This window comes from Protomyctophum parallelum (genome assembly GCF_964188405.1).
Source record: "Protomyctophum parallelum genome assembly, chromosome: 7".
NCBI classification, from domain to species: Eukaryota; Metazoa; Chordata; class Actinopteri; order Myctophiformes; family Myctophidae; genus Protomyctophum; species Protomyctophum parallelum.
Genome location: NC_139705.1, coordinates 36,575,105 through 36,594,061, shown reverse-complemented (window position 1 = coordinate 36,594,061; position 18,957 = coordinate 36,575,105). Strand labels below are relative to the sequence as shown.

General features: G+C 42.0%; 1 protein-coding gene across 1 annotated transcript; it reads left to right on the top strand.

The window, feature by feature from the left end:
* Positions 1-5,703: 5,703 nt before the first annotated feature.
* On the top strand, positions 5,704-10,284 carry LOC310862429 (keratin, type II cytoskeletal 8-like; the record flags this gene model as incomplete). Its single annotated transcript, XM_083770332.1, has 7 exons — positions 5,704-6,163; positions 8,542-8,750; positions 9,047-9,107; positions 9,190-9,285; positions 9,543-9,707; positions 9,798-9,923; positions 10,060-10,284. The coding sequence occupies exons 1-7, from the start codon at positions 5,753-5,755 to the stop codon at positions 10,282-10,284; spliced, it is 1,293 nt and encodes a 430-aa protein (XP_083626458.1). The 5' UTR covers positions 5,704-5,752.
* Between the last annotated feature and the right edge of the window lie 8,673 nt (positions 10,285-18,957).

Here is an 18,957-nt window from a genome sequence, read left to right as displayed (position 1 = left end):
GTTTTATTTCTTTTCATAAAGGCCCTAATTTTCTCCCATTGGCTGCCTTTTATTTCCTCCAATGCATGGCTTTTGAAGATTACGTCATATGGCAGCCACGTCTATGGGATTTGTAATGTTTGTTTAGAGAACTTATGACAAATTGTTTGCCAGCCAAGTCTACGCATGGACTTTGAGGATATTACAATGTTTGTTTAGAGTACTTTTGATGTAAATCGTTGGCCAGAATCATTTTTTTAGGTTAGGGCACTAAATGCCCCTCACTTCACTTGGTGATTTATTATGTTTAGCCTATAGTTGCGCTGTTTTATCCGCTAAGAAAGGCAAATCATAATCTCTCTAATCATAATGTCACACAACAATTTGTCAACAAAATTATACAGAGTGGAATCAAAGATAATGCATACCATTATGCAGATCATTGAAACTCAGTGCCATTTCAGCCTTTTGACCCAGCCTAGGGTCCACAGCAGAATGTTCAGCCTACAGTATGCCCAAAATAGAGATGCGGTAACAAATCAATAAAAAAATACACTTGATTAATTTAAAACAACAAATATGTAAAATGTAGAAAATGTGAGGCACCATAATGTCCAGAGCTTCATGGTTGGGAAAAACGTTTTCCAATAGCAATGTTTGTTTGTGTAACCAGTGGAAAAAAACAAGGGCAGTAAACTAAAATAAAAATCACCAGCATTCACCAGGAGTCATGAGGAGTCTAGACACAGTTTTCCGCTGCACTCCGGGCCGCAATCATGGTGAACGGGAGGAGTAGGATGGACGTGCTATGTCCTGCTAGCCTGGAAACCAGACGAATCTGCCACAAAAAATAAAATAATAATCCCTGGCACAACTACATTTCACTCACCCCAGAGTTGTCGGTGACCAATTAGAGCACACTATTCAAAGTGAGACTTTTTTGCTGTGACGTTTGAATCTGTTTGTAACCTCCACTTGGATATAAATCTTCCAGACCGAAGTTCCAGACTAATATCTACACAGTGATATTAATCTGGCCATGCCAGGCTAACGTCCTGCCAGTGGGGGCTCCAATGAGCCAGTAGGTACAGCAGCAGTTCATTGACATAAAGAAACATGCATTATTGTTGTCCAACATGACACACATAAACTATCATGCTTAAATTCATGGTAGCTGTGTTCCTCAATATCAAAAATGTGTTGGGCAATATTGATAATATAGTCTAGTCTTTGCCACTATGGTTTCTGTGAGTAATAGCAGCAGAAACAACAACTTACTTTAACAATTAATTTCAGCTCGCATCACTTTGTTGTCTCAGAAGGGTAAAACCATTTTCAGAACAGATAACAATGTCTGACAGCCAGAACTACTGCCTTGCCATTAATATTGCTGACCACCATAACAATGTTAATACGTCTATTCCTGTTCTGAACATTAAAATTGGAGTACCAAAAGACTACTAGCTGTTTTCAGTATTACTGTATGCAATGCATATTGTGCAACATACCACTCAACTGAGCAATGACATTGTTAAGACAATTGCGCCAAATGAATTTGCGTAACTAATATATGTATTTAAATGTGGTTAGGTGAGATCTAGCATAATGCCTGAAACGTGTATGGGCAGTGTATGAACATTTGTGTCACGGCACGCTTCCTGATTTCACCAACGCTGGGCGAGACAGCTTCTCAGAGTGTCTAGAGGTGGAATCAGCGTCCAAGGACATTATGTTGATGCTTTGCAGATCGGTTTACAGGGGTTCCTGAGGGGCTTCCAGGGAGTACCCAACTAAATTAATATAGCATCAAAATCTGTCAAACACATACATCAGACATTGAAAACACAACACAAATCCTGTATGTGGGTCCCTGACACGGCTACTGTATTTGGGGGTCTTTAACATGAAATTCAGACTGCGGATTGACTGCACCATGACTTGAATTTCAGATAAAAGTTTATTGTCTAATGGCGAAATAAGAAACTATAGCCTACTATATACTGTATATATACACAACATAACCAGTAAGACGCCCAAGGGCGAGAACTGGCCATATATGGAGCGTGTCTAGAGTGTACAGGGTGTGATGAGGACAGATCAACATATGGAATGTCAGAACAGGTCAGTTCCATATGGAGATCTAAGGGTGGCAGCGGCGGCAGTGTCTTGAGTGTACAGAGCTTGATGAGGGCCCAGGTAGGGCCGGGCCTTCATTATTTCAGGCCTTTTGAGAACTCTAGTTTTTTCCGGCTGCAAGGCGAAACCTAGTCATAGTGATGTCACGAGACCTTTTTTATTGCGACCTTTGGTCATCAAGAGAATAAAAACATGATGTATAAAATAGAAGTGTAGTAAGAAATAAATACAATTCAATTTTTTTTAATTAGGGAAAGGACTTTCGAATACCTGTGAAGCTCCCAACAATTCCTGAATGAGAGGGAGCATGTTTGGTGCCATCTACTGTTCAGGCTAGAGTATTGCATTAACCTCTGCTCACTTCAGTATAAGAGCGTCCCAGTCCCACCCCCTTTCAGAACGACGAGTGGCCCAGGAAATGAATCTCAATGCATTCGATCAAATAATTTATAAGAAGAAAAACAAACAAATAATGTTGTCTCCTGCCTTTATTTGCTTCTTTCTAATGATTTGATCGGCCCAAAATATTGTGTTCATTGTCATGATTTGTCACGATCCGAGTTGGCTTTGTCCGCGGCGTAACCGTCTTTAAATAAATACTTTAAGAAAAGCCTATGGGCAAAATGCATTGGGATTCATTTCCTGGGCCACTCGTCGTTCTAAAAGGGGGTGGGACTGCGACGCTCTATAGTCTAGGATGGCTCCCATCTTTAATTTTGCTTGGCTTAGTTACAAGACACTATGGTCTGGTTCCCAAATTTGCTTTATTAAGTATCCAGACAGAGTGAGGGATGCATGGTGACGGTGCAGACATGCAGACCTGTACTCAATCATTTGATCTTGTTCCCCCCAGGTTCAGGACACTTAAGGGTAGAAATATGTTTTATTACGCAGCCGCTACTCAGTGGAATGCTCTGTCAGTGGATCTGAAATCCCTGAATTTGCAAGGTTAAATCATGGCTTTTTCACTAAAATAAGTGTTAAATCTCCCCATCTCCAGCTCTTTAATTAAAATACATTTTCAGCTCAGGATACCAAATTTTATCCAGTCAGAAGCCACACGATATTAAACAGGGTAAACAAGTGAAATTGGAAGTGGTGACACAAAGGATCGAGCAGACGAAAATGGAACTGGGCATAGGCAGACGCGCGTGGTCGCGCACGTTTTCGGCTGCGCACAGCAGCTGCGCACAGTTTTTAGACAGCTGGTGGATGGAAAAGAAGCTCCACCTCCGCGCCCGACTGACGCGGAGGAGAGCGCGTCCGGGAAGCTGTCCGTCGCGTCAGTCGGCCGTGGAGGTGGACTGGGTCACTATAAAATTGAAGCTGATAAATGGGTACTCTCTCCCGATTGTCTGAGAATTTGCAACCCACCTCATTTTCTGTTTATTAAAGAGCTGGAGAGACAGGAAGAACCCTGTTGCTGAACAAACACTATAGGGAGTAAGCTGAGCCGGAGTGGATCCACCAAATATCAGGATTTGTAAAAACAAAACAAAAGAACATCTACATTGTTTGGTAAACGAAACAGGAGGCACTCACTCTGAATCTTTTGTGTATATGAATATCGTAATGAATGACGTTTGAGAAAGCATTTAATTATCTGAGGCATAATGGTCAACTGTAAAACAACATTACTATAACCTACAAGTATTTTCCTGAATGATAGTTAAATTACATTGAATTGAAGCATTTAAAAGAATAGACAACACAATTGACCTATAGCTAAGCCCCTCCCCAAACTGCTATGCTCACAACATGTTGCAGCATGACTTGTCCCTACATATAAAAATAAATAAATAATTTTGTCCGGACAAAATATTATCTCGTCCAGACAAGATATTATGATGGCCGGACGAGATATTATCTTGTACAATATATTATCTTGTACAATATCTTGTCTATCTCGGACGAGATATTATCTTGTCCGGACGAAATCATTTAATTTTCTTACCATTGCCACCCAGGGGATCCGTATAAATCACAGCAGCAATAGGAGAAAAAAATAAAACAGTCAGAAAATGGCATAAACATTAGAGACACATGGCTGTAAAATAATGTGTCAAACAACATAAATGGCTTTTTAGCCTAGAACGTAGTGTTTGTAGATAAAAGGCTTGAATAGTTGGTTTGGGAGGAGTCCGTCCATTCTTCAAATGTTCAGTTTGGTTCAGGAAAGTATAGTAAAATTGTCCACAAAGGGCATGTCTCTGTTCCCACAGTGTCTTATAAAGTCAGATGTGTAGCTGTCGTAGGCAGCTGAACTTGAATGTCCCCAAAATGAGGAGGGGTGGGAGATGATGCATTGCTTGCCAGGTTGGAGTAGGCTGTCTACAAAGCAACTGTCTCCGTTTGCTGCACGTTGATGTTGGTGCCAGGGCAGGAATTTCATGCGGACCATTTCTGCCATATGCCCCCTCGCTTTGGTCTTCTGCCTTTCACAAAATGATATGTCCTGATCTCACCAACCTAATAGAAACTATAATAGCCATTGTACCCGTTATCATGGTACTTGGAGGCTATCACCATGATATAAAATTGATGAAATCAGGGATTTCCATACATGGGCATAAAATGGCCACAGACAGACACACAAAGATTTGTGGATTTTCAAGTTCTGATTCGGAGGACACACACACACACACACACACACACATACACACACACACACACACACACACACACACACACACACACACACACACACACACACACACACACACACACACACACAGGTCCAGTCGTTTAAAGCACGCACACAGGCTCGCCCCTACAGAGCCACACCATCAAAACAGGAGCTTGTTTCAAATTCAGCAACCTGGTGTGATGTCATGTCAGTCCCTGCGACTTAGTTTCCACCTGACCTAGTTCAAATGTACTGTACCTGCATGTGTTTAACAATACACAAGTTCAAAGTTAGGCTACAAAACGGTGTACAGTAAGTCAAACATGCATTGTGCTCTAAGTCAAGTGAATAATTAAATTCTCCATAGGTTAAAGTGCCGTGACAAAGCAAGGACGTACGTTTTCTACTATAATGAGACAATCATTCTTATTTCCTACAAATTATCAAACTACTTCCTTGAAAATGAGACAGGGAGTGTGACTGTGAGTGCTGATGCAGCTATTAGCCAAGTTGTAAGGACACAGAGAGTGGACTATTGAACAGAAAGAACAGAGAGGTGTTTGTTCCATCAACAGAGCTAATGTCTGCTCTACTCTGTATTTCACCCTTTGCCTGTGTGTGTGTGTGTGTGTGTGTGTGTGTGTGTGTGTGTGTGTGTGTGTGTGTGTGTGTGTGTGTGTGTGTGTGTGTGTGTGTGTGTGTGTGTGTGTGTGTGTGTGTGTGTGTGTGTGTGTGTGACAGCTCTGCACACACGTCACAACATTGAAAATGACCTGCCTCTGTACTGTACCTGTACCTGCCGGGGTGGAGGCGGGGCCAGGTAGATGGAGGGAGGAGAAGGGGTAGGGGGCTGGGAGGAGGATACCAGCACCTCCTCTTCAAGAGCCAGATAAAAAGCCCTCAGTGGACAGGGAGAAGGGACTAGACTTTTCTCTCACTGAGCACAGAGGTCTGTCTCTCTCCTTCCTTCATTTTCTTCTCCTCAGAACCTCAGAGGAAACAGAACCAACCATGAGTGTCAGAACCTCATATAACCCTCTGAGCAGCAGCGGTGGATTTAATGGTGGTGGCCAGAAGAAGAGCTTCTCCAGCTTCTCCGCTGCACCTGGCTTTGGTGGCCGCAGCCGAATATCCACCATGAGCACCCGGCGGAGCACGAGTGGCGGCTTTGGTGGCGGCGGCTTCAGCGGAGGCTCGACATACAGCTACGGCAATGGAAGCGCCATGGGTGGAGGAGGTATGATGGGAATGATGGGAAGCTTCGGTGGCTCCGTGGTCGCCCCCATCCAACCTGTCACGGTGAACCACAGCCTGCTTTCCCCCATGCACGTCAAGATTGACCCCGCCATCCAGTCTGTCCGAACCCTGGAGAAGGACCAGATCAAGTCCCTCAACAACAGATTTGCCTCCTTCATTGACAAGGTCAGTGCACCTGTCTGCTCCCTTTCTGAGATGCCTCCTTTGTGCAAAAACAAATATCAAAGCTGTTTTATGTTGCCTCTTGAAGAGACATAGATGAAAACTGAATTACCATCTAATTTAAAGATCATGCATGAATAGTTTCAAATGTGGGCATGGGCTCATTAAATAATAACACATCTGATCTTAAACCTGATATGCTGCACAGCCAAGCACTGGAGCAGAAAGAAACAAATACATACATGTCCCTGCACACTGCTGCGTTTTTCTGATTTTTAGCAGCGTTTTCTGCCGGTTTTCTGAAAATCGTGTGCGTCCAGACTGCAAGGATCTGCAGAGTGAATGTGCCTAAATAAATACAGTACAGTAAAGCCTTACTTGAACTTATTGTGTCAGACAGCTGGTCACTATGTTACCAGCTGAAAGCAGATAAGTGCTTCAATAGTTCCCTGTGAGTGTAATAGGCCCCTTGGAAGCTAGCTTTGTTCCGAGTGAGAGAGTAGGTAACTCTATCCCTGACGTATCCAGTGACTGCTGGCTCGCTCTTTGCGAGGAGAAGGAAGGAGGAGATCGGGTTTGCATCTGTTGCCACGGCAGCAGGGACTCACAAGTTGATTCTGATGGTGCTGCCATGAAAGTGGGTCCCACCAGCAAAGAATGACACATTGTATTCATGTTAACATAGTGCAGAAAAAACTGCAGCAACTTTGCAGCCCAAGGTCCTGGGAGAGAGGTCAGCAAACATGTTTTGTCACCATCCAAGATACTGGTCACTGGTTACTGGTTTTATTATTAGCAATTCAGCTTTTTTAATTTTTGCCTTCAACATAATTATGGCATCCTCAAACCATAGTTTCGAACTAATGTTACCTTGATAACCCATCAATATATTCTAAACTAGGAAAAAGTGCTCCTCAGAGAACAGGTCTCCGTTAGGCCAGGTAGGTTATTGACTGTACTGTAGGCCTGCAATGTTCAGAATTCAGTCATTAGACTGCTGAGTGGATTCGCTGCATTCATGATTTGAGGCATTTAGCACGCACAATCCCTAAGGAAGTTCTGCAATTCAGTTTCACACTAATCGGTCCAGTTATAGGTAAAAATGTACCTGTTATATCGCCACCATGAGGCTGATTTGAATAATGTAGGGTGGCATTTCTTCTTTGCCCAATGAGGCTTTTTTTTTAACGAGCCACCCCTGCAAACTTTGGGAGCCAATCTTAGCCAAATATGAAGGTGAACATGATCCTGTGTACCGATTTGCGTGAAATCGGCCTCCTGGTGGCGCTATAACGGGCCAATGTGAAACATTTGGGGCAGAGGTTCTGCTCTGGCATCCAGGCAGTGTGTGTGCACAGTTTTACAATGATCGCACGAACAGTGGCAGAGATTAGCTGTTCACAGATAGGACGGACGGACGGACGAACGGACGGAGACAATTATGTACTTGCCACATCATAGACAATAAACTTCAGGGACCTTATCACAGTATAAGTACTAACCTTAACACCTAGTTCTACCAATGGCACTAAAGGTTCCTAAGAGTCACATTCAAATCCATTTAGCAGTCGAGAGCAACTTTGGCTTGTTGAGAAAAGGTGAGGTTGACCTCATTGCTAATATGGATGATGTTATGATTAATGAACACGCCTGTGTAGTATGCCCACAATGTCTCAAGTGACTCTTTGTCGGCAAATTAATCATAATGACACTGTATCTAAAAGCCCCACTGGCAGGCCCGAGACCCAAAGGGATCCATTCTTAGACACCTGGCCTAAGCGTGGCAGTATGGGAAAGGCCTTGGGACGAGTGCAGCCTAGTCCAACACCAACTCAGGATTGCTGTATGGCAGCTTTCCACTCCCTCCTGTCTAGCATCAGGGTCTTCAGCTTTGCAGTGTCATACCGCAGTGTGTCATCATGAGTGTACATGGTGAGCCTCTTTCCCCTTCTAGCTGCACCTTGGGTTGGCTCACGCTGAGTCAGCTTACTTGCTACCATTTTCGGGTGCCCGACACAGTGCCCTGCCAGCCTCATCCTTCTCTCTCTGGCCTTGCCGGTGTCCCACAGGAGGCCTCCGTAGAGGTCTATGTTTCTGATGTGGTCTGCCTATGTTACATCAAGTGGCATTCATAGCCATTCGTGGAACGGAAAATATGAAATGCTAAAACACAAAACACAAACCCATTACCTCAGTAAGCATTGTATCCAATATTAAAATGGGCTTTTGGGAGTGCCGGCGGACCACGTACGCCACATCAGTATGATGTCAAAACCAGGGCGCTCTGAAATCTGAGCAAATTCTCATACCATAATTTCCGAAACACTACCCTATGAGTACAACATATATTTATTATTTATGACATAATTTCCTGCATACAGGTGCGCTTCCTGGAGCAGCAGAACAAGATGCTGGAGACCAAATGGAGCTTCATGCAGGACGAGACCACCCCGCACTCAAACATTGACGCTATGTTCGAGGCTTACATCACCAACCTGCGCAGACAGCTGGACGGGCTGGGCAACGAGAAGGTCAAGCTGGAGTCAGAGCTGAAGAACATGCAGGGATTAGTGGAGGACTTCAAGAACAAGTAAGTTAAGATAAAAGAAACCAGATCAAATTATCCAGAACAGTGGTTCCCAAACTTTTCTCTATCAGGGCCCACTTGAAAAGCTTTAGTGTCCCATAGACTGTAAAAAGAATATGGACAAAGCGAGCCCCATTGGTCGACTCTTAAACTCAGTCGACTGTAAACCAGCGACTGTAATAAAATTAAGTGTAAAGTCAGATTAAAAACCCATTCGCTTGAATGTGAAGTGTCACTTCCTATATGGTTTCAATTTAAAATCTGGATGCTTGCCATCTGGTTTTCGCCCGCTTTTTCAGATACGAGGATGAAATCAACAAGCGCGCTGCTACGGAAAACGAATTCGTACTACTAAAGAAGGTGAGCAATGTTCATCCCAAACAGAGAATACCAAAGCTATACAATGGAGCCACCAATTAAACAATCTGCGCTCTTCTTCCAGGATGTGGACTGTGTTTATATGAACAAGATTGAGCTGGAGACCAAGGTCGACGGTCTTCAGGATGAGATCAACTTCCTCAGGAGTGCATATGAGGCGGTGAGGCTTCACTCTGTGCTCTTGCTTTCTGAACATGGTTATTCGATTTAACAGACCTAATAATAAGCTTTAAAAAAGTCATATTTAATGGCACTGGAGAGCACAAAAACATCAAAGCTATTTACAGAACCAGTTCAGTTATCTTTTCCACTACCTCATGCTATAGTCAGGACCATAAAATGGAAATAAGATTTGTGTATGCATTTTTTGCAGAAGAAAAAGGTCAGTCAATCACTATGTTAATCTTTTTTTTCCAGGAACTGATTGAGCTCCAGGGACAGATCAAGGAGACCTCAGTTGTTGTGTCGATGGACAACAGCCGCAGCTTGGACATGGACGCTATTGTGGCTGAAGTGCGTGCTCAGTACGAGACCATCGCCAACAGCAGTCGCGCTGAGGCCGAAACATGGTATCAGCAAAAGGTAGAGATTTAACAATACACTGATGAGGAAGGTGTAACGCAGAGTGGAATGAGTCAGGAATATCAGTAAAAATGTGTTTTCTTCTTCCAGTTCCAGCTGATGAAGAGCTCAGCCAACCAGCATGGAGAGGACCTTCGCAACACCAAGTCTGAGATCGCTGAACTCAACCGCATGATCTCTCGCCTCCATAATGAGATTGAGACTGTCAAGAGACAGGTGGACTACCTTCAGACCCAACACAGCAATTCATGGAACTTTGCAACATGATAAACTAGGACTTTAGCTAGAAGTCGGACAAGTCCATCTTATCATCATTCTTATCATGCATACCACTTTCTTTTCAACATTCCAGCGTGCCAACCTAGAGGGCCAGAACGCAGAGTCTGAGGAGCGTGGTGAAATGACTGTGGCGGATGCTAAGGGCCGCATCAAGGACCTGGACGAGGCTTTGCAGAGAGCCAAGCAGGACATGGCCCGCCAGGTGCGCGAGTACCAGGAGCTGATGAACGTCAAGCTGGCCCTGGACATTGAGATCGCTACCTACAAGAAACTGCTGGAAGGAGAGGAGGATAGGTAAAATTCTTCAGCCGGTTTGTCGAGAGGGAACAAACTCAGGCAGTCAATGCCAAAGGTAAAATAGATTAAAAGGATACATAGGCCTATATTATGACTAATGTTCACATCTCTCAACAGAATTTCTTCTGGGGGTGGAAATGCAACCATCCACATCCAGAGTGGTGGGGGTGGTAAGTACACAACTCTACACCTCAGTCTGTGGACGTTACAGAACCATGGGGTGCAAACTCTACCCTCGCCAACATCCCTTGTTCCACAGCTCTCCATTCCTGAGACATAATGAGACATACAAATCAAATGAGCTATTTGACCCAAAAGTTAAAAGTCACTTTGTGGCAGACTACTGAAAGTCACATGAAAATCTGATATTAACCTGACCTGCATTATGACCTTTATTAATGCAAAAGTTATTCATCCCTTCCGGGCAGGCTATTGATAGTTAACAGCAAGTTAAAATGAAAATATGCACATCTGTTCTTAAGTTATTTTGTTCACAAAGTGTGATTACAAAACCCTGTCACGCATTGCTGCGGGCAGGGTAATAGTAGGTCGTTACGTCCTAGATACTACAGTATATAGTAACAGCAATTACTGCCGTGACGCCGTCTCATCTCATCCCCAGGTGGTGGAGTGGGTGGTGGTAGTGGAATGTCCATGTCGGGTGCTTTCGGCTACGGTGGCGGGATGACCATGTCAGGCAGTTCTGGCTACAGCACCGGTGGCGGTGGTAGCTCCATCAGATCGACCCGCAGTACCCCTACGTCAAGACGCCTGTATTAACTTCTTTACCCTCCCCCCTCCTTCCTGCTAGATCCCTCCTTCTGGCAACCATTCAAACAAACATACAGCACACATCCTAGTATCTTACACCACCCGTCCACTGCAGAATCATCTGATGTACACTAAGCCTGTTGAGTTTTAACTCTCGTTTACATTTAGAGCACAGAGCTTCACCAAAAAGTGACCAGCAGGCAGCAGCAGTGATGAGTCTCTTAATACTTCTGCCTATCAGTCGACCTGACATCTTGTACAGTAGTTGTTGCTGGATGAGCTGGATGAAATAAACTAGAATCTATAAGTCCTGGAAGTGGTCCCTAGTGGCAGTGCTGATCTTTGCACACAACCAGTCCAAAGTGGTTTGTACTTTGTATACAACATTGTTGTGAATAGGGGGTGATCAGATGCTTGAAAAACACTGATGTGCTAAATGCTGCATCTGGCAAAACGAGCAGATCTGCTACCTGGATCAGATGATCAAATGATGAATCTTTGCTAATTTCCAACACATTATATGTGTTGGAAATTATCAAACATCATAGCTTCTGCATTAGATAGAATCAACAATAGTGTGGTTGAATTTGTAAGCCTCTGGATTTACTGGAAATTGATCTGCCTCTAAAGCCAGCAGCAAATTCAATGCCGGCATATAAAAGATAAATTATGGTTGGTGACTGCAGCAATAATTGATGGAAAGAGGTTCCCCTAACCCACCCAACACCCAAAGCCTATTTCCCCAACACTATTGGAGCTGAGGATTGCACCCACATATTGTACAGCTTGTTTCCCCAACAAACTGTTGTGCCTTAGTAAATCAGACATTTTTCAAACAGATTGTACATCTAACACTTTGTCTCCTGATATACTAGATTTTTTATCACTTTGATTGTAGTAAGAAGATCCCTAAGCCACAATTTAGAATTCTGATAAACTACTCCAACCACATTAAATCGTAATTTTGTTTCCCTTCTAAATTTAAAATAAATTCCTATAATTTAGCTGGCAGTGTCCATCTATCATCTTTGTCATGACACACTAGACTGTAACATTGGACTATACGTAGCTGGCCCTGCTGCTTGTGGCAGTGAGTAACTGTCTATCAGAAAAGGGTGTGTGGCACAGTGGCACTGTGCCGAGAGCTGCAGTGGAGTCTAGAGATGGACATAATTATGTTACATTGGCAGTCCAGTCAGCTGAGGTGAGAAGCCGTGATTAGGCTTGCTGCTGTATCACCAATACAGAATACCAGGACACGAACAGTGATGACAGCCAAGTCAATTGTTGGATTAGTAATTATGTTTTCTGTTTGTACTAAGAATGACGTTGTGTTGTGCTGGAATGCTTTTGTTGCATGTTTCTTTCTTTAATAAAGGTAATTACTGAATTTCCTGAGTTTTCTGACCATCATTTGTAACCTAATACATTGAGTTAAAGAAATCACTCAATTAAATACAGTAAGTTGCAAATTACCCATCAGTCAAGTTTTTTTTAATGCAGTTTTTTGTATTGCTGTCTAGTCTAATACTTGGTATATTATAACACAGAACAGCGACAGTATAGCTTAAACAGTGCCCTACAGCAGTGGTTCCCAAAGTGGGGTCCGGGGACCCGTAGGGGTCCTTGAGGGAGTTTCAGGGGGTCCCCAGCTAAATGATAGTTTGGAACCCTTATGGGTCTGTAACCAAATGGACCTGTTACGATCCATTTGGGTTAAATTAACATTGATTTTACAATATAAATTGGAGTCCCAGAGATAGAAATGACATTAAATGGGGGTCTGGAGACCAATATGCATATCAAACTGGGGGTCCTTGAAATTAAATGGGTTGAGAATCACTGCTAGAGCCGTAAAAATCTTCTCTTATGAGGGTCCCTGGCATACCTTTTCAAATGGGGGTCCGCGGGCTAATTAGTGTCAATTTGGAGGTCCTAAAGATCACTGCCCTACAGATCAACCAATAAACAGATATTTACTCTTTGATAAGCTGTAGTCTACCTTCTGATAAGTGATTTCATGTTTGCCAGGCAGTAGAGATGCTTTCTACATTCTACTGTGTGCCTTGCATCATTCTATTCTACATAGCAGTCAAGTTAATTTGAATGCTGGTGTATTCCAATCAATAAAGTTGATAGTTGAAACAGGCAAAGAGTTGTCACTGAAAGTTAAAGTTTCGCATAGAGAAAGATGTGTAGTCAGCTATGTAATCAAAGACGCAAGAATGCAAATTATTGTAAAATAAACAAAGTTATGTTAAATTGTTATAGTATTGAAGCTATAGTGATTTTCTTTGGTTAAAACAAGTGCTAAATAGTTCTATATTTTGATAGTACTCATTGGGGTTTTCAACTGATTGTGAATGAGGGACCACCACCCTGACTTACAATTAACCTGGGGACCACTCACTGTTGATTAGTGCTTTTGTATCACTTGCTATCCCACTGTTTCTTAACCAATGGTCCATGGAGGACTACTAATCATTTCCTAATAATGACTCAACCAGACAATCCGGTGCACTTCCCCCACTTGAGATTCTAACTCCCTTTTTCTGTTGAATTTCTTGACCTCCAACTCGTCAGTAAATTACTACATGGACGGTCATCATGATTCATAGGTCACCAGGCCATTCAGTTCACAGTTTCTCTACTAGTGGAAATTAAAATAAATTTTAAATTCCTACATTACTAAATGTATGGTCAGGGACCTACTTCTACGGACCACCTGTTGAGCTCTTTATTAAACGGTAGCCTATAGCAATTTTATCTAATCAGGATACAGATTAAACAAGTTAAATAGGAAGTGATGACTTATTTATTGGAACACTAAAAATGTATCTGATAAATGGGTACTCTCGCCTAATGCAAGTGCAACCCACCTGAAATTGTATTTTCTGATTATTAAAAGCTGGCGAGATGGGGAGACTCCTACTACTGGACAAACACTATAGCAAATACTATCAGAAAGTGCTTTATAACATTTTATGTACAATTTACAAAACTAATATCACCTACCCCACATTTAAATAGTTGTCATCATTTAATTATGTTTAAAGATATAGCACACCATCACAATGACTTCAGCTACAGTAATATGTAAACAAGTCTTCTTCAAGTTTTATACCTGTACATTCATGACACTGTACCCATTCTACAAACTGTTATTTTCAATCAACTGCTGCTACCTCAGATACCCACACGATGGCAGTAGAGTAAAGAAAAGTAACCACAGTGAAGAGTTTAAAGTCATATCAGTTCAAAGCCAATTAGCCAAATCCAAAGAGTATTTACTATACAAGCAACAAGTGTGGCAAGTGGACATTGTGACTGTTCTTTCTATTCTGCTTTGGCAATGCAAACATGTTTTCTCATGCCAATAAAGCCCTTTGAATTGAATTGACTGCCCTTTCTCCATAGAACAGTTGCAAGGGCATAAAACCCAATGTGTAAATTAGTGGTAAAATGTATTTGTATTATTCTAGTTTAATCTGTGTTTTTCTTTAAAAAAAAAAATGAATTTAATCTGTGACCTGTACGTCAAGTCTGAAAGAATTGCGGATTTGGAGAATTGTGACACCCCTAGTATGTTTCTCTAGAGAAAAACCAATAAAAAAGTGATATAGCATGAACACACCAGACTAAGCCCCCAGGCTTCCAACTGTAGTGAGCAAACATTTAATGCTGCGTGTAGGAGAGTAAGGAGACAGATATGCATTAAGGGTGAGGCAGGGGTAACACAGCCTGCGGTGGTTAACCATGTCAAAGCAAGGCATGAAACCAACATGGCCATAGAACAGCCAAAAGTAATAAAATGTAAATGCAAAATAAATCCATAGAATTATTGACAACTAATAATTAGGCTGACATTTTAAGTACATTATGGCCAAATGACGGCGTTCTTTGCTTTCCGAGGTGTTTACATGGAGAATGCACTTTTCCTTGCACGCCTTAATTTTTTTAGTACCAGATAACGTTTTCATTAATTACATCTGTTGCAGAAGGGATTCTTAACAGAAGCACAATTACAAACATCTACAGTAAAAGGCAAACATAAGTGTGCAAACTGTGCATGTGGCATTGAAACCATGCAGGTTGCAGGTCGGTTGGCATGAGCCAACATATCTGGGCTTGAGACAGTGTGGTTAAGTGTAACCATCATGTGGGATGTTTGCCAGTGTAGAAATACTCTACAAGTAAAACCCCCAGATTCACCATTTGAATTTGAATTAAAGTACAAAAGTATATATTCTTAACAGTGGAATATCTATATAATGAAACTATACATATAAACTATACATCTATACTACTATGCTATACATATGTACTATGACGTGCTATGACTACATACAATGCAATTATAGTGCTGTCTACATAACATGCTATAAGTCTGTATCAAATGCTATCTAAGTCTACAGAAATGTTATCTAAGGGGGTGGGGTAAGTGCTATGGGCCATGATGGAGTCTGAAAAGGTGGGTTTTCAGACTACGGCGGAAGATTGGGAGTGATGCTGCAGTTCTGACTGCAATGGGAAGTGCATTCCACAGTTTTGGAGCCAGAAGGGACGCCGTTTTTAGTGAGGGTACTTCCAGCTTCCCTGCGTTGGCTGATCTGAGTGCGCGGGAATTCTTGAGATTCTAACTCCCTTTTCTGTGAATGTCTTGACCTCCGACTTTCCAGTTACGGACAACATTGACACAACATCATAGGTCACCTGCAGGCCATTAGTGCACTTTTCCATGGAAGAAAATGAATCTTCACTTTCCTACATTAATAACTGCATGGTCAGGGACAACATGCAATATCTTCAAGGACCACCAGTGGTCCACGGACCACCTGTTGAAAACCCCTGTACTATAGACCAACAAGACTAGAGCAACAACATTCCCTATAAATCAAAGCAGGAGCAATGTGTGGGAAATGTGCCCATGACAATCCTTTTAAAACTTACTAGGGGAATCACATAAGCCAGTTTGAGTCTGGTCTGTAGCTCATTCCAACTAAGACCAGCTAGGGCCCAGCCTCAGATTTGATTGTGGGTACGAGTCGTACGACAAGCATTTGATCTGAGATTGAGAGTTTTGAACTTGCTCGAATTTAGAGAAGATAGAAGATGCAAGGTTACAGAGAATGGCTTTGTAAGTGAGTAATGAGTATACCAGTGTAGCAACCTGCGAGACAGAGTAGTGAGGAGTCCTAATAGGAGGAATTGGTAATGAACCTCATGTAGCATGAAAAAAGGAGTCAAAGAGGTCAAAGTGCCTGCTGTGGACAGTTCAGAAACCAATGACATCATCAATGGGGAATCCAAGCTAAATAGAGACTGAAGGCTTTCTTCCTGAGAATTATGGAAACCATTGTTCTCACGATATATGTATATATATATTTTTTTTTTCTTTGCCTAATGATGTCACTGGAAGACAGGTTTCTGAACTGCCCACGTACAGCACTCCTATGAGACAGGCAGAGAAAAAAATCCCCAGTCTCAGGAAGGCTTTCACTTAACTCTGTAGTGTTGCTGTATAAGGGCTTTGATGATTGGGTGTCATTGGACATGATGGAAGCTCCAATGACACTAGGTTCCTCACAAACTTCTGGTTCTGAAATGTTTCATTCATGTAACAAGCTTTAACATTATACCGTTTTAGTTATTAAAAAAACCCCCAACAACATAGTAATTAGGCTACCATTATGTCAGGGTGTAGATTTCCAAGTCATACAGTATGAATGTAATTAGTCTATAACCATGCATAAACAAATTGTGCAGAATATAGCCTATAGCAAAATCTGCATACTGTACTGTATACCTCTGACAAAATGTCCCACAGCACATCAGAATGACAATTGACAAATAACCATGTTGATCATACACAATATGTTCCATTTTGACACAGAGCAAACTGCAGTGCACAGCTGATTCATTTGAGTAGAGTAGGCTACTGATGAGTGGGCAGCTGGCTCTGGCTAGGGCAGTATGATTGGACAATAAACCAGGCTGCACTGAGGTTGTACATTTTAATGTACTACAAATTATTGAACCTAATTTTTATCACCTGGAAATATTATGAAGATGCAGTTGTAGTCGCTGCACAGAAAAGGGCATGTCCACTTAGAGAGACTCTAGGCCTAACAGTCAAGTTAAAATTAATATTCAGGCATAAAATCTCTCAGATACACATAGGTCAAGTCAACATGCAGGCCACCAATGTTATCAGTCTAAGAAGTGTTGATAATCTACACAGTCTGTTCTACACAAACATAAATACAATTAAAGTCACTTTGATATCAATGAGATGCACATACACTTGCATGCTCACAAAATGAGACTTACGTCACTGTCCACTTTCTCTTCTGCTGCCAGGCTCTGCAGATTTAAAGTCTGCACTTAAAAAATGGCAAATTTGGCCCACAATATCTGCCCTTTCTGAGATTCCTTCTTCCTGCTTTCTGAAGCACTGGATATTCAGAACATTTCAGTCATTCAGATTGGAGGCATAGGAGGGGCCAGGTGACTGTGCAAGGTGAAGCCCATCACGTTTGATTATTTGAGTCATTCTTCTCTTGTCTCATGCATGATACACTGAACATGTGCACAATGCTGCTGAGATGACACACAAGAGACAAGAACATCACCACCCACCAGGCAAGCCAGGCATACTTAATGAACTGGTGGGCGTGTCCACAAAAATACTGTACACCTTTTTTTAAATCGTCCTCCTTATACCCGATGATCATGTTTTAGGGTGGAAAAAAATCACGGCACACTAGAGTCATTGTACTTTGTATTGACTGAACAAATAACACAATTATGAAATGTTGTTGCTGCAGCAACCTGCACATTTTCTTTCTTTAAATTTGTTTTCTTTTACATATCAATCTTCTTCTCTGAGAAAATCCTTCAAAAGTAAAACTGTCACGCTTCACTTCGATAATCCACTTTTGTTAACCCTGCCAAAGTTTTATGACATGGAACACCTAAACCCATAGGATCTTTTCCGGGGCTTAATGTCAAAAAGAGATCAGATTCACACTGTATTGTTGGATTCAATAGACTAACCGAAAATGTGGCAGTAAATATGATAGACATTCCAGGTTATGACGGATAGTCAGGTGCACCAGGTGCAAATTCTACCGAGTTCAGAGCTGATGGCCTTTTCAACCTGCAGTTTGTTCCTGTCTGAGACCAGCAGTGCTGAGTCATATTGTATTAATTTTTTGTGGCAAGATACTTTTCAACATGTTCATAGACTAATTTTTCACTTTCGAGATGGAGCTAAGAATAGAAATAGGGCGTTAGTTGCCGGGTTCTAATTCTCTCCCTTTCTTGTGCAGGGGGGTTACTTTGGCCAAATCTTCGGGGACTTGTCCCTGTTTGATGGAAAGGTTTATTATGTGGGTGATGATTGGAGCTATCGATGGCCGAGTCTCTGAGAAATTTGGAGGGAATATTGTCATGGCCAGTGGCCTTGTGGGGTTGAATGGCACTCAGTCTTTTAAGTACCTCCTCAGTTGTTACCGTTAGTTTAAAATCATCTTTACAAACACCTAGGTTTGTGTAGAAGGCTTTGATGTGCTCTACACCAAAACGACCAGAGTGGGAGGGCAGTTTGTTAACCAGTGTTGTTGCAATGTTTGTAAAGAACATTGAACTTTCTGCATGTGTACAAAGTATGTGCTGAAAAGTAGTTTACTACAGTACTGAACCTCATGTAAGTGAACGTGTCAAAATATCTGTCCATTGTGTTGTGGGAGTAAAGGGTTTGAATGTATATTCTGCTGCTGTCGCACGACTGCTGTCAACTGATGGGGGCATGATGCAAAATTCATAATACCTACTGTACAAAGCAAAAAATGTAACATTCACATTCCATATCATTTAAAAGAAGACAGGGAATCAAAAAGAC